The 17,273-nt window shown below is 38.0% G+C and overlaps 1 protein-coding gene across 1 annotated transcript in view; it reads left to right on the forward strand.

Moving 5' to 3' along the window:
- The window catches only part of ADGRV1 (adhesion G protein-coupled receptor V1), a 566,898-nt gene that overhangs the window by 146,376 nt on the left and 403,249 nt on the right, over positions 1–17,273 (forward strand). Inside the window, exons 47-53 of the mRNA XM_082378598.1 lie at positions 976–1,133; positions 1,224–1,370; positions 1,702–1,809; positions 4,913–5,177; positions 6,427–6,549; positions 12,691–12,913; positions 13,246–13,450. Of these exons, the coding sequence (XP_082234724.1) occupies positions 976–1,133; positions 1,224–1,370; positions 1,702–1,809; positions 4,913–5,177; positions 6,427–6,549; positions 12,691–12,913; positions 13,246–13,450 (1,229 nt within the window). The remainder of the gene's footprint in view (positions 1–975; positions 1,134–1,223; positions 1,371–1,701; positions 1,810–4,912; positions 5,178–6,426; positions 6,550–12,690; positions 12,914–13,245; positions 13,451–17,273) is intronic.

Below are 17,273 nucleotides of genomic sequence, written 5' to 3' on the forward strand. Positions count from 1 at the left end.
CATTCACCATCTTCCGGAATTACGGTAGGGGAGGATTTGACCATGTGGTCGACTTAGTGCAAAACATTCAGACTCTTAATGCAAAAGCTGTAGTGTGCCTTTAAAAGGTGGCAAAGCAGGAATCTAAAATATTGGATTTCTAGGAAAGGATATCACTAATGGATAGTACATAAAAGGCACTGACATTATGACTTCATCAACTGGTAATCTAAAAATGATCAATAATTTACAAGGAGCCTAGGTTTCAACTTTGACTTTTGTTCTTGGTGCATCATGTTCACACCATTAACTAAAGTTTAAAAAGAACTAACTTTCTATGGGAAACTGTCATGATAATAGAACACACAAGGTGTTTTAAAGGTATTCTTCATTAGGCAGGAATTTTTTGTTTCTGTCTTTGTTTAATTGTAGCACAGAATTTTAGGACATGTACCTGTTATAGCAGGCTGATAAAACTTGATAGCTACTTGTAGTAGGTGAATCTGCTTTGACATTCTTAAAATATACAACATGTAAAGTTAGAAATCATTGGATGGGGATAGTTTCAAATTAATAGTGTAAGTTTTAAAAACCTATCATTTAGCATGTTTCCATAAAAGGTGTTTATTATTTCTAAATTTCTCTGTTATATTTTCATCATCTTTATGAAAGCTGATAAAAATCATACTGAACATATTTCCTTTTAAAGTATAAATTCAGTATTTATTTATAAATATAACCTGGAAAAGTCTTTGTGGTTTTAGAGCACAGTATTAACAATTTTTCTTGTCTTTGGGTGTTGATATTTTTAGTTACTATCTATTTTGAAGTTCTCTAGTTTGTCTCTTCTCTCTCTTTCTCATACACATGCACTTACCATGGAAGCATTTTCACTTCTAGTAACAAACTCACTAGTTTCACTATTTAAACAATAAACAGAATAGATAAAGTTTGGAGAGGATTTTACACAAGCAAATCACGATTTATGTTTTTCAGGGGGAATGGATGTTAAGTTTTCTATATTTCAAAGTTTTTTGGATGCATCGGCTTCTGGCTGGTGTTTCTTTACTTTGGAAGATTCAGTATATGGTATAATGTTAAGAAAATTGTCTTCTACTGTTTACCGATGGCAAGGGATTTTTGTTCCACTTGAGGTAAACATCACTTATTTTATGGTACACAAACTATAATGTACATATAGATTTTGGATGCCCCGTGAATTACTGTTATTCCTTGTTTCCTAGGATTTACATATAGAAAATCCTAAAACTTGTGAGGCCTTTAATATGGGTCTTTCCCCCTACTTTGTGATTACTCATGAAGAAAGAAATGAAGAAAAACCTTCTGTTAACAGTGTGTATACATTCACATCTGGATTCAAATTATTCCTGGTAAAAAAACACTTAACTTTTTTTTATAGATTGCTTTATTTAAAAGAAAAATCAGATTCGTGAGATTGAGCTAAATAGAAGATAGTGTATGTTCTATGTTAATGTGATAAGGGGTTTTTGGCAAATTGATACACATTTTAGCAAGGTGTCTTGATCCAGGGATATTTTGGTCTTTCTTGAAATGACATCTGGATATGCATACCTAGGGATCAGAATGATTTTTCAAGTTTTGAACTTCAAATATTTACTCAGACTATTACTGTAATTCAGAGCTTTTCTTAGTTAAATTTTCCTTTAAATTTTTATTCTCACTGTTCTGTCTTCCTTGCAGGTACAAACAATCACTATTTCAGAAAGTTCTCAAGTAAGATATTTTACTTCAGACAGTCAAGATTATGTAATTGTTGCAAGTCAAAGTGATGATTCTGAATTAACTCAGGTTTGATTCTTTTAAAATGAATTTTTTTAATAGCATAATTGAAACACATCAAAGATGTAGTCTGTAGGTTTAGTATAAAAGAAAACCATAATTTGATTATGGTAAAGTAGTAGAAAGAATATAGATATTGATTAGTCATAGTTAATTTTTAAATGATAGAGTTTTGAATATTATATTGTCTTCAAGAACCAGAGCAAGTGTAATAATAAGCATGAACATTTAATTAGAATTTAATTGCATTGGAAAACATGGAGAAAAATCACACAACTGGATAGATGGTATCACTAAAAATTCATGATTAACATTGCCAGATGGACACACAATGTCACTCCAGAAATCCCATATTTCTCTAGTAAACTATATCACAGTGTCTTAATAATATTTATTTGATAATTTTCGTCACTCCTGAGATTCCCATACCTGCTTCTCATCTCTTCACTTTCAGCTCATGACTTTGTTGAAATGAAAGCTACCAGAAAGGAGATTACTCATCTTCCCAACGCCAAATTCAGAAACTGTCTTGTAAACCAGTCTTATTCCTGCCTCCTGTTACAATGGCAGAAGTGTTTCTTCTATAAAAGACAGGCGCCTCACATAGCCTCCCCTCTTGCCTTCATAAGGGTCAGTTATTCCTTCTAGTGCCAGCATAACTGGCATCTCTCTCTCTCTGTAGGATTATTACAGTCAGCATAAATGCAGGATTTCCAAGCTTAATAAGTGATTTCTCTTCTGATCTTATCCCCCTGTACTTCCTGCTTCATTTCTTTTCTCCGCTCTCTATTGATACCTTGAAAGAATTATCTACTTGCTTTGCAAACTTCTTCATGGTCACCAGTGACACCTGGGTTGCAAATACAGTGGGTGTTTTTTTCTGTCATTATTTTGCATTGCTTCCCATCTGCACTTGACCGTCGCCTTATCCTCAAATTTAAACCATCTCTTATCTTGATTTTTGAACTACCACACAGATTTTCATTCTGTCTTTCTGTGTCTCCTTCTCAGTCTCCAATGCCACTTCCTTCTCCCTTTTCTGAACTTAGATATCTTGAAGTTTTTCAGGTTCAGTTTTGGTTCACATTTCTTTTTTCTTTCTCTTCACTCACTCTGAGTACTTTTTATCAATCCTATGGCTTTAAATATCAACTATAGGCTGTCTTCCAAATTTATCAGTAGCCTTTCCTGTGTATTCTAGATTTCGTGTCTAACTGCCTGTTGGCGTGTACACCTAAATATATTCTAGGTATCTAAGATTTAACATATCTTGAACTAAACTGTAGATTTTCTCTATGAAACTTGTTTCAAGTGTTTGCTTTCATCTCGGGAAATAGTAACCTCATAAATGCAGTTGCTCAAGATAGAGTGCTGGGCTATATCTTTTTTAAAAAATATTTATTTATTTATTTTTTGCTGCGTTGGGTCTTTGTTGCTGCGCGCAGGCTTTCTCTAGTTGAGGTGAGCCGGGGCTACCCTTCGTTGCGGTGCACGGGCTTCTCATTGCAGTGGCTTCTCTTGTCGTGGAGCACGGGCTATGGGCGTGCAGGCTTCAGTAGTTGCAGCTCACGCGCTCAGTAGCTGTGGCTTGCAGGCTCTAGAGCGCAGGCTTAGTAGTTGCGGCTACTAAGCATGGGCTTAGTTGCTCCGCGGCATGTGGGATCTTCCCGGACTAGGGATCGAACCCGTGTCCCCGGTATTGGCAGGAGGATTCTTAACCCCTGTGCCACCAGGGAAGTCCATATCTTTCTTGATTTCTGCTGATTATTCATTCCCATCTAATTTATTATTAAGTGTTTTTGATTATATCTCCTGATACTATTTTGAGTACAGATGTTTCTTTCCATCTCTGCTGCTTCTTCCCTAATCCAGGTCCCCATCACTTCTCACCGTGCTAGTAGAATAGCCTCCTAGCTGGTCTCCAAACTTCTCTGATCTCCTCAGATCCATGTTTCAAGTAGCTGGAGTAGTCTTTTAAAAATATTAATTCATGTTGCTCCTCATTTTAAAATTAGTCAATGATTTCCAATTATGTTTGGAATAACTTCTAAGTTATTTAATATGGACTGTAAATAGGATAACCATATGGTCTTATTTGCCCAGCGCAGTGCTGGGTTGTGCCTATTGTCCTACAATGATTAAGATTGTCTCTTTCACTCTCTAAAGCATCCCTGTGTTAAATTATATGGGCACCTTAACAAAAGGTACCTCGTGATCGTACCTCTCCAGTATTATCTTCATTCCCCCAGTGCTGTCAACTGCATTCCAACTGCACCAGTCTTCATTCAGGTTATGGCAGACTTTTTCTGCCTTAGAAACTTTGTCATGTCATTCTTTCTAATTTTATTTCCTAGGACATTCATAATTCTCTATCATACCTTCCTAATTGTTATGTTGAGTACTTGTCTCAGTTTAGTAGTCATACATTTATTTAATGATTGATGTATTTATTGTTTGCCTTGCCTTTCCCTAGTAGTTAATAAGATCCATAAAGGAAGAAGTGATTCTGTCTATAACTTCTTGCATAATGCTTGGCTTATATAAGATTCCCAGTTTTTACTGAATAAATATAATTCTTTGTGAAATTGACCAGATGGCATAAGAAATCAGGTAGATTCAGGGTTTTCTTTCAGTTTAAAATACATGAACACTCACCTGAAACCTTGTATGCAGTGCCACCTTCAGGACTAAAAAGTTTAGGTGTTTTTCTTTATATTCTATTGCTTGAGCAGTGGGTAATGATAATACAGCATTAGAAAGTTTCTTATCTCGCTCTGAATTTTTCATATTTAAATAAATTTTCTCCTATTTTTGGCTTCCCCTTCTCTTGCTGTCACCCACCCCTGCCCAGATGTATATTTGAAATTGATTTATTTTCAGATAACTTCTCTTTCATTCTGTGTGTGTGTACTCAGGCACACACACATACACACACAGATAAAAAGAGGGAGAGAGCAATGAGAGAGGATCAGTTTTGATATTTTCTCATTTATGAAAGTATCTTCCTAACTAAATTAAGGGGTCTAGGAGAGTAAACATGTGATATTGGCTAAACTCTCACAAGTGCTGAATTGCTAGTCATGAGTGTTTTGTACTTGAACATTCCCTGCAGGTCTTCAGATGGAACGGAGGAAGCTTTGTGTCGCATCAGACACTCCCTGTCCGAGGTGTGCTGAGCATGGCCTCATTCACCAGAGGAGGTGCTATGTTCTTAGCCATTTCCCAGGCTAATGCCAGGTCAAACTCCCTTTTACTCAGGTGGTCTGGAAATGAGTTTATTAACTTTCAAGAAGTTCCCATCAGTGGAACAACACAAGTTGAAGCCTTGACTTCAGGCGATGATATTTACTTAATTTTTGCCAAAACTGTCTTTCCAGGTAAGACGATTTAGTGTTTGCAATGCATACATAGTTGTTATCGAAATTATCTTCCATTCATTTTATGTTCATATGAAAATGCTCTTGTAATAATTTTTTAGCTAATCCATAGTATGTTTCTTTAGCTAATTCATAGTATGTTTCTTAATTTTTTAGCTAATCCGTACTATGTTTCTTGATGTTTCATAGTATGTTCATATGAAAATGCTCTTGTAATAATTTTTTAGCTAATCCATAGTATGTTTCTTTAGCTAATCCATAGTATGTTTCTTACTTTTTTAGCTAATCCGTAGTATGTTTCTTGATGTTTCATAGTATGTTCATATGAAAATGCTCTTGTAATAATTTTTTAGCTAATCCATAGTATGTTTCTTTAGCTAATCCATAGTATGTTTCTTACTTTTTTAGCTAATCCGTAGTATGTTTCTTGATGTTTCATAGTATGTTCATATGAAAATGCTCTTGTAATAATTTTTTAGCTAATCCATAGTATGTTTCTTACTTTTTTAGCTAATCCGTAGTATGTTTCTTGATGTTTCATAGTATGTTCATATGAAAATGCTCTTGTAATAATTTTTTAGCTAATCCATAGTATGTTTCTTGTTTTAGCTAATCCATAGTATGTTTCATAGTGTTGATTGTCAGCTAACAAATGGATTTTGGGAAAAAAGAAAAACATTTTAAGTGTTATGTCCATAACCTGTGGGTGTTCTAAACCACTATTTTAAAGATATTAAAATAAAATTGGGGATGGGTGGGTAAAGTAGAAAGAATTATGAAGATTTTACACCCGAGGTACAAACAGGTAACTTTGTATGTGGCTGTACTTGGGACGCCATGCGTAATCTGCAGTGGTAATAAATAGTGCCAAGCAACTTTCGATAAGACCATTTAAAAATGTTCTCTGAATCCAAATATGCTTTTTTCTGCTCAGTAGGACTTTCATAGGTAAAATTTCAACATTCCTGAAAAATAAAACATTTGTTACTATTCTTTTTTTTGATACCAGATCATGATTAATGGCTAAAGCATGTATCAATATATATACTTCATGTGGTAAATGCAAGAAGACTTTTAAAGTGTTCCCTACTAAATTGTATTTTTGTTTAATTGAATGAATTCTGAGACATGTCCTAAATTTGTTTCTTTAATTAAGTTTAATATTTTTATTATAGTTTTATTGTGTAATTTTGTCATTTTTTTTCTGTCACTTGTGCCTTCAGATTTGCTTTTTATTCTGTTATTGTAGGAGATCAGAACTCAACTGAAATTTTCATCTGGGAGGGAGGACAGTCTTCTTTCAGATATTTTCAATCCCTGGATTTTGCTACGGTTAACAAGATCCACTCCTTCACACCAGCCTCAGGAATAGGTAAGGGCATTTTTTAAAAAATTTTTATTTATTTATTTTTGGCTGTGTTGGGTCTTCATTGCTGTGCACAGGCTTTCTCTAGTTGCGGCGAGCGGGGGCTGCTCTTCGTTGCGGTGCGCGGGCTTCTCATTGCGGTGGCTTCTCTTGTTGTGGAGCATGGGCTCTACGCGTGCAGGCTTCAGCAGTTGTGGCACGTGGGCTCAGTGGGCGCACGGGCTTAGTTGCTCCGCAGCATGTGGGATCTTCCCGGACCAGGGCTCGAACCCGTGTTCCCTGCATTGGCAGGCGGATTCTTAACCACTGCGCCACCAGAGAAGCCCCCATACGTTTTAATTTTAAAAACAAAAACTTTTGTGAGAAGGGTTTTCATTACTTTTTTGTTTTTGCAGATCTCTTTAATGTCTGGTTTAATAGTTAGATTCTCATGTTTGCATCTGTAATTCAGCCTTTTTCAATAATATCAGTCATCTGGCCTCTGGAAGATCCCAGTGTGCACTCATGAAAGAATGAGAGTGAAGTAGACAAACAGCATCTTAGTATTATTAGGGAAATAGTTTTGACCTCACAGAACTTCTTGGAGGGTCTCAAGGACTCTTAAGGGTCCTTGGACTCACTCTGAGCATTACTGAGGTAGAGAAATCCTTGAAGGCATTTCAAAGGCAGGTGACGATCCAAGGCGTGTTTTTCAACTCCACCTAGCTTCAGTGTGTAGAACATGCTGGGTGCAGTTTGCAGCTGTCCGGGCAAGAGTAATGGAGAAGGCTTTGTGGGTCGTTAGAGGTGAGGGACTGAAATCAGGAGGACGTTAGTAAGAGGACATGTTGATGCATGGGGGTGGTTCAATTCACAAAAGTTAAAAATCTACAGAGGAAATGCTGTTGAGAAGAGTGGAGGATTTCACACAAATACAGGAATCTATTCTTGGGTTTTTCTCTTAGGTGCCGCACTGCTGCTTTCTCTATCAGGTGTTATAAACTTTAGGCACTGTCACCTTCAGTCACCTCAACTGCTGACCAGGACTCAGAGGTTATTTACCTCATTTTTCATAGTAGATTGTTTACCTCATTGTACTTTGCTTCCATGTGTCCTACTCCCCCCTCCTCAGCCCTGCGTCCTCCCAGATGTCCATGCCACGTGCTCCCCTCGCTCTGGACTCTTACATCAGTTTCCAGCCTCCCCCCCAGGTTGACTCTGCTGACAGTCCTGTGTCTGTCTCTGCTCTGCTCATCCTCTTCTTAAATAACTTCCCTTTACATTGTCAGCCTCTGACAGGCCATATAAATCTGTGATGTTATCCTGTGATTTCCAACTGTGTGACTTTCTTATCATTCACTCAACAATTGATTTACTGAATAAATTATGTATCCTTCATCCTGTATGTGTTTAGTTTTTGTTTACTTGTCCTTTAATTTTGTGCCTTTATCATTTTTGCTTTCCTTATACCTCAAGTTTTCTAGTGGACTATCTACATCTACTTGAGTCACTTATTATGATTCAAAATAGTTGCTTAATGAATGTTTTTAAGGGTGAAGAGTGCTGCCTGAATGGGCCATTAATTGAAGTTATAGAATTCTCTTTAAAGGCTTAAAAAAATAGAATAGGCACTCTTTCTAAAAGAATTTGTGAAAAATTCTGCCAAAGGCTTGTTCTCTTTATTTCTTTTGTTTCTGTGACTTGAGGATGTAGAAGTATGAAAAGATTATAGGTAATTATTTAGAATGGCTTATTATAGATCCCCTGAAAGCTGAAATTATGCATTAAATAATATTCAAGGACTTTCTTATTTTGAATGTGTCAAATATTTTATTAAATGTATTAGATTGGAGACATGACTGTGAGGATTACATATTTATTCTGGTTAATGGCTTGACAGAGGTTATTGGGTAGTGACTGAATTCTTTAAATGGCAGAGGAAGAATGAATATGACAGAGACTGCAAAGACATATAAACGTAGCCTCCCCTTCTCCCTTTTCTCCTTCATTATTTAATAGATATTTCTTAGTGCCAGTTATGTGCCCAGCACAGTGGTAGACCCCAAGGAGACAAGGGTAAGCAAAATCAGGTATAGTCCTTGCCCTGAAGAAGTTTAACATCTAATAGAGGAGAAGGCCATTATATATAATCACACAAGTAAGTTTTTAGGTACAAACAGATAACTGCTATGAAAGAATAAAGTACTTGCATAACACAAAATGGAGAGGAGATGAATGACCTGGTCTAAGGGATGCCCAGAAAGCTTTCTTAAGGAAGAAACATTTAATTGTGAACTATAGGATGAATAAGAGTTAATGAGGCAAAGATTTGAGCATGAGGCAGCCTCTAGGCAAACGGAGCAGCAGGGGTAAAGAGGTCAGCGTGTGGCAAAGGACCAGGAGGAGGCCAGTGTGGCAGTGAGGGGAGAGTGGTCCAGGGTATAACTGAAGATGTAATCAGATAGGCCAGATAGGGACTTAAAGGGCTATTGTCTTTATCCTGTAGGTATTAGGGTGCCTTTTATGAGAACATAATGAGGAGATGAAAAAGAGAAGCGTTCAGAGAGAGAAAGAGAGAGGGAGACAGACACAGAGACAGATATTGTGTGTGTGTGTGTGTGTGTGTGTGTGTGTGTGTGTGTGTGTGTGTGTGTTTTAAAAATGGAATGTTGACTACCAATGGGAGAAAAGCTTAGAGGCTGGTAAGAGAATATGTCTGTAGACAAGCTGGAGGCTCTTATCACAGTTCAGACTGAAGATCTTGAATGCTGGAGCTTGGAAAGTGGTAGGTGATACAGGTGCAAAATCAGAGAAGTAGATTAATTCAGAAGCTGTCTCTCAAGTAAAATCCTGGGAGTTGATGATAGATTCCATATGGGAGTAGGTAAGAGAGTGAATATCAAGGATGAGCCCTAATTTCTGCAACTAATGGATGAGAGGTAGTCCCTTAACTATTATGGTGATCCCTGGGAGGAAACCAGGCTTTTGGGGGCAGAGATAATGAGTTTTGTTGGGATAATTTGAAATGCCTTTGAGTCTTGATATTTAGATACCAATAAGTGTTACTGGTTGGAGCTTAGAAGAGAAACCTAGACCGCAGCTACAGATTTTATACGTACAGAGGGTCATTTTACTACAGACAGGGGTGAAATTGTCTAGAAAGAGACTGTGTAGTATGTATGAGAGAAGGGGGCCTTGAACCAAGTTTTGCTGAATTCCACTTTTTAAAGAGAATATATGACAAAGGAGTCAGGAAAGATGGAAATCTGTAGCTAACATATGCTGAATGTTTATTATGTCCAAGGTCCTATTCTAGTCCTTTACTTTATCTCCTTTAATCCTCAAAGCTCTGTACGTTGCTGGAAAAATTCACCCCTCCCTCCCTAGTCCCTGAGCACTCTTCAGTTTCATCAAAACGATTACCTTTGGAAATCATGGCCTTTGGAGATTATTTGTATTAATTCATCACTCTCTTCATCCCTGTTTAATCATCCTAAGAAGACCAGGCCCCCTGGGGATAAAGAGACGCTCTTCCCCATGTGGTCTATGCATGCTCTAGACCATATGAGCCCTAATTTCCAGACCAGATGCTCAATTCACACCTCCCCCAACTCCCCTTCCATAGTGCCCTGTGTATTGTATCTCGAACGTTTGTCAGAATCTTCCCTTCATCTCAGTGCTCTGGAACTCAGCACTCTCCTGAGGACACTGCCTCTCATGCAGCCCTCTCTGGCTGCTCTGTCTCTTACTGGTTCCTCTTTATATTCCCAGATCTCTAAATGTTAGGAATGCTCGCTCTTGCATTTAGTCATGGAACTTTTCTTTGTCTACACTTACTTTTTAAATAATCTTATTCAGTTTCCTTCCTTTGGGATATTTTTTCTTTTTCTTTTTTTTAATAGTTTGCTGTATGGAAGAGAATTCTGTAATCAGTACTAGTTAAAAATCCTGTTCCCCAGAGTAGATAGAGATTTAGGGAGTATTTTTTCCCCCCTTATAAATTCTCTGTCTAATATTATCTTGAACAAATATGAATGTCTGTTTTCTGAGAAAGTACTCTCTGCACACATATATGTAGATTTGAGTCCCTACATGTCCTGCTCTGAATGTCTGATGATCTATTTGCTGCCTTGTCATTCTAATCAGATTGCGAGGAATTGAATAGGGTATATCTCCAAGGGTTAAGATAAATAATCAGTGATGTTCAGGACACTTTAGTTTATGATTTTGGTTGGACTATAGAATCACTTAAACTTGAGACATGTGATTCATCTGAGGGGTTTGCTCTTTACTGAATGTATATAACTATAAAACTTCATGAAAAATGTTTGGTCAGTTTTAAAATGCAAGTTTATTAATAACAATCTTCTTTGATCTTTATTATATAATATTTACTAAACTGAAATAGTACTTAAATTAATTACCATAAATAAACATTATCAATAGTTTTTGATATTTAAGAGTAAGGATATAGGATTTTCCATTTCAACCTATTGGCTAAAATTTTAGAAGAGACTCATGGTTTCTGGTTCTACATGTTATTTTAATGCCCAGTAAAACTTATTTGATATCTTCAGATTCCAGTGTGTTTTTCCAGGTACTGGAATTTGTACGTTTCTCCATGATTTCCTACTTTTCTTCCCAGTTTTAAGTCTGAAGATTGCTTAATGGTATACACAGAGTAGTAAGCCCCCTTCCCCTCCTAATTTCTGCAGATATAAATATATACCATTGCTTTGAACTATTAAGAGTATGCTTTCCTACTAACATTTCAGAAAGCATTGGCAGAATATACTCTAAGATCATAAATTTGTTAATATCCTTTGGACACCTTTAAGAATTTATCAGGTGGAAATAAATAAAATGATGAATGCTGTCTCTAATTAATATTCACAAGTTAAAGAGAATACAAAAATAAACATCCAATGTAGGGGAATAATTAAATATATTTTAAAGATCAACTCTGTAGATTAGTATCTGTATATTAAAATTATAAATCTGAATGCTATATAGCAAAATATAAAGCTATATATATATATAATGTATACTATAAATATAACATTAAGCTTTTTTTGTTTTGTTTTGTTTTTTTTTTTTTTATGTTTTTTTTTAAACATCTTTATTGGAGTATAATTGCTTTACAGTGGTGTGTTAATTTCTGCTTTATAACAAAGTGAATCAGTTATACATATACTTATGTTCCCATATCTCTTCCCTCTTGCATCTCCCTCCCTCCCACCCTCCCTATCCCACCCCTCTAGGTGGTCACAAAGCACCGAGCTGATCTCCCTGTGCTATGAGCTGATCTCCCTGTGCTATGCGGTTGCTTCCCACTAGCTAGCTATTTTACATTTGGTAGTGTATATATGTCTATGCCACTCTCTCGCATTAAGCTTTTTAATTAAGATTTTTTGTATTTAGACTGTGTCGATTATGAATTCATATGAATGGTGACTGGAAAGGAAAATATAAAAATGAAACATTTAGTGGTGGGATTATGAGTCTTTTTCACTTTAAAAATATCCTACCGGGCTTCCCTGGTGGCGCAGTGGTTGAGAATCTGCCTGCCAATGCAGGGGACACGGGTTCGAGCCCTGGTCTGGGAAGATCCCACATGCCGCGGAGCAGCTAGGCCCGTGAGCCACAACCACTGAGCCTGCGCATCTGGAGCCTGTGCTCCACAACAAGAGAGGCCACCACAGTGAGAGGCCCACACACTGCGATGAAGAGTGGCCCCCGCTCGCCACAACTAGAGAAAGCCCTCACACAGAAACGAAGACCCAACACAGCGAAAAATAAATAAATAAATAAAATTAAGAAGAATGCAGCCTATCAGCCAAAAGCTGTTAAAAAAAAAATATCCTACCATGCTATCCAATAAATAAATATTAAGATGAATACAAAAGAGTTCAAAATTCATTTGGGTTTTATCATCCAGTGATTTTTTTTTTTTTTTTAAGTGGATTGTGGGTACACTGTCAGGCTGACTTGCACCTTCCACAGTATTTAAAAATTTTTATTTATATCTAGTTATTTCAGAAATTGAATCATATTTAGTTACTGCAGCAATCACAATGGAACTTTGAGAGGTGGGAGGGTTTTGCTGGGGGGAGCTGGTGAGGTGACATTCACTTTTCATTCTCGCTGCCTTTTCTCTCCTTCCTCTAGTCCACATACTTCTTGTTGGCCAAGCTGTGTCTGCTCTTTACTGCTGGAATTCAGAGCTGAATCAATTCTCTTTTCTTCTGGAAGCACCATCTGCTCATGATGCAGCCTCTGTTACAGTAAAGTCCCTTAATGCAAGCAAGCATTTAATTGCTCTTGCGGGAGCCTTCCACTCACACACATATGAACTGGCCTATGTCTCGAGCCAGTCTGACTTCATTCCTAGGTAGGTTCAACATTTTATGCTGAATGTCTTTGTCTCACCATAATTTTATATGGTACCTACCTTCTAAGTCTTTATCTAGTGATGGAAGAATATACAAAATATAAGAGCTATGAATAAGCCAGAAGTTTGGTTATTATCCATATTTCTAATATCTATTCTACCAAGTTAATTAGTCGTATATGAACATTTTGGATTAAAATTTTACTTATGAAATGTGATTTCTGCAAACTTTTAATACTAATCAGTATTATGAGAATTTTATGATTAATCTACCATTTATATGTCTTTAATTTGTTGTAGTTGACTTATTTTATATATACTTCTTATGCTAGTTCAGGTGAATTGATATTTGAGCCTGGAGACAAAGAAGCTATAATAGCGGTAAATATCCTTGATGATACAGTTCCAGAGGAAGATGAATACTTCAGAGTTCAGCTTAAAAATCCCAAAGGAGGAGCAGAGATTGGTATTAATGGTTATGTAAAAATAACTATTCTGTCTAATGATGATGCCTATGGAGTTGTTGGATTTGCTCAGGTAAAAATTCCACACTTAGACGTCAAATGATTTATTCATTGTATTTATTTATTAGTTTCTGTCAGCACTCAGTGAGTCATACTTTGAGTGTCTTAAGCCTCTCTTCTTTTCCTTTCCCTGCTTCATCCCCAACTCTGCATTATAAGGTGAATTCTACTGATGATTGAAATTTACAGACTTGCACAATGGACCCTTGAGTCAACTTGTCTTAACGTTTTTTTTGGTACTGATTCCTTTCCTAAGATTGAATTTGAAATGTTACCAGTTGGCCTTGGTCCAGGAGTTTGGCTCTGCTCTTACCCTTGTTTCCAGAGGGTAACGGTGAAGCAGATTCCAAATACACACTATGCACTGTGTCTTGTCACACACATCACCTACAAATACATTACTGTCCTTTTACGCCTTTGTTACTTCTGTGTATTAAGAGAAAGAGAGAGAAGGATGTTTGTAACTGTATGTGCACTGTACACATGGAGATGCTTTCTCCTGAGGAAAGAGAGCTATCCAGTTATTCCAGTTTGACTTCCGTACCCAGAATTCATATTCCTTTACCAATGAGCAAAAGGACAACCTTCATATTGCATCATTTAGTCCTATTTGCAAAATGTATCACGATTTCTTAGTTAGAGTTACAGCTGCAGGTATCTTGTGTTTTTCTCCGAAATATTCTGCAAATAAGGAAAACTGAACTGAAACTGGCTTAAAACACCTAGGGCGTGTCCACAGAGAAGGTGGGCTTGGGGTTGACTGGATACTCTGCTGTGTCACTATGGCTCAGATTCTTTTCATCTGTCTATTTTGCCAGCAGAAAGCTAACCTTTCGTTTTGTTGTTTGAAAGCTGATGCTATCATTAGGGCTACTGCTTTCTTGTTCATGTCCATTTGCAGAGAGAGAGATGCTTTATGTGGCTCTCTGTGTAAGGAAGAAGTTTCCTAAAAGCCTCTTCTTATGTCTCATTGGCCGGAACTGGGTAACAAGCCCACTTACTCAGTCATTTATTCATTCATGTAGCAGGTATTTAATAAACACCTTCCATGTACCAGATGCTGTTTCAGATACTAGAGATATGTTAGAAAATAAAACAGTAAAAACCTCCGTCCTCCTGGTCCTTAGATTCTAGAGAGGACAAGGGGAGACAGACAATAAGCGAAGACAAAAGAAACATCTGTACCATAGCTGATGTTAATAAGTGCCATGGAGAAACATTAGACAAGGAAGGCAGATGGGGAGTGAGGGAGGAGGTGGAGGTTGTGTGCTGGGAAATCAAAAAAATCAGGGAGGGCTGCGCTGAGCAAGTGACATAGGGCAAAGGCCTGGAGGAGATGAGGGAGGGAGTTCTGTGCATATCTCAGGGGAGAACATTCAAGGCAGGGGCACCCATCAGCAAGGGCAGAGGCCCAGACGTGAAGCCTTGCTCCTCTGGTGCAGCGAGAAGGCCACTGTGGCTGAAGCCAGTTACTAGGGGAGATGAAGGGCCAGGGCCCCGTGTCGGGGTCCCCACCAGCACCCACAGTTGCAGTGACTTGCTAGGACGACTCACAGGATCAGCATTTAGTCTTTCTCATGTCTCTGATTTATTGGAGTGAAAGGTTACAAAGCAAAATCAGCCAAGGGAAAAGGCTCATGGGTGAACTCCAGAGGAAACCAGGTGCCTTCTCTCCCAGTGGAGTCACACAGGACACACATCAATTCCCCCAGCATCAAGTTGAGTTGTGATAACGCGTGTGAGTGTTGCTGACCAGGGAAGCTTATTAGAGACTCAGCGCTCAAGGTTTTAACTGGGGGCTGATCACATAGACACCCTGTACCTGGCATAGAACAAAATTCCAGAGTCCCAGAAGGAAAAGGAGTGTTCAGTATCAACCACATTGTGTGTACAAACAGTTCAGGCACAAGAAGCTGGTTATCAGTTCTGTGGATGGTGAGAACCCTCCCGATATCCAGGTTCCCAGACATCAGGCAAGAAGGAACCCCGTAGACCTTTTGAAGGATAGCGGTCAAGCCTGCTACCTTAACTCTTTCCTGCACGAGCCCCTTAGTATTTTCATGAATTTGGCCTCTGAGGGAAACTGGGAGCTTTTGGAGGACTGGGGTAAAAGAGAAATTTGATCCAACTTGCACTTTTAAAGGACATTCTGTTCATAGAATTGAGACTAGATTGTAAGTGGGCAAGGACAGAAATAGACTAGGAGACTATTGCAGTAATTCAGCAGCAAATGATAGAGCTATGGGGAGCAGGAATGTGCCTTTCACCAAGACACAACCACTGTAAGAGGAGCAGCTTGGAGGGATAAGATTGGACTTACTAATACCCTGAGTCAATTCCTTGCAAGGATAGTAGGGTCACCCTGTTACCCGCTCTGTCCCGTCTATGGAGCCAAAGGCAGGTCAGCTTCCTCTGAGGCACCTCTGCCCAATAGAAATATAATATGAGCCCCTGGGTAATTCTGAGTTTTCTAGAAGCCCCATTAAAAAAGTAAAAAGAAACAGGTGAAGTCAGTTTTCATGTTATATTTCATTTAACCCAATATATTTGAAATATTATTGTTTCAACATGTAATCAACGTAAAATTACTTATGAAATATTTCACATCCTTTTTTCCCCATATTTTGTCTTCAAATCCAGTATGCATTTTTACACTTAAAGACTAGCCACATTTCAAGTGCTCAGTAGCCACATGTGGCCAGGAGCTGCTGTGTAGGACAGAGTAGCTCTAAGATGTGAGCTGCGTGGGTAGGATTAGAAAGAAAGAAGACAACTTCTCTCCCCACCAGGTATTCACATGACTTGTTTCCTCACTTTGTTTCCTCTCTGCTGAAATGCCATCTTACAGAAAGGCCTTTTCTTGCTGAAAATTGTGACTCCCACCATCATTCTTCATTACACCTTAATCTTCCTTATGGCACTTACAATGGCCTGATTTGTCTATTGCCAGTTTCTTTTTACTAGAATTAAAGAGTATGAGAGCTGGCATACTGCTTTCCTCGCAGCTTTCCCTGAACCAGGCAAGTGCCTGGCACTCTGTAGGTGCTTCCTGTGAGCCTGTCATTATGCATGGGAGGAAGCAGAAGACTCACGGGGCCTTCTCAGGATCTCATACAACTATGGAGGGCAGAGCTGGGGCTCCTGGGGCAGAACCCAAATGCTGTGCAGCTCAGCCTCATCTTCTCACCGGGAGCTGTGCCGCAGGTGGGGAGTACATTCTGTTCCTCAACTATTTAAGCACAGATCACGCTTTATGAAGCCTGTTTCACAACTGTTCTAGACACACGAAGTCACCGTGGTCTGATCCTTGCCAATAGATAGTATCCTAGGTTTCTTCAATCCGCTTAGGAAAATTCCTCAGTACAGGCCTCTCGTGTCTGGACAGCCTGGTTCCAAGATGAGACTTAGTAGATGTTGAGAATTTCTTGAATATTTTCTGGCTGTATTAATCCTCATTTTACTAATCCTTGTTAACAGATGGCATGAAGCCTGAGAGAGGCTTCTCTTTTTAAAAAGCATTTTCTTTCTTTTTTTTTTTTAAAAGGCATTGTCTTTTGTGAACAAATTATATGCATCTTTTAAAATCAAAGCACTTTCTGTAGGAATGTGTGATTGCCTTGAGCAAGATTTTACTACTATGTAACATCTGTAACAATGTGTTAAAATGCTGTGTAAAACACTATAGGATTGGATATCTACTCAAGTTAGCATTCTAACTGGAAGCTTACATAAGCTTAAATGAAATTTCTTAATTTCATTTAAGAAGTTAATGGGGGGGGTCTTTTTTTAGATTAAGTAAAAGTAAGTAAAAAGACGAGAACCATCTTACTGGAAAG

Source organism: Balaenoptera borealis (assembly GCF_965194805.1).
Source record: "Balaenoptera borealis genome assembly, chromosome: 2".
Lineage (NCBI taxonomy): Eukaryota > Metazoa > Chordata > Mammalia > Artiodactyla > Balaenopteridae > Balaenoptera > Balaenoptera borealis.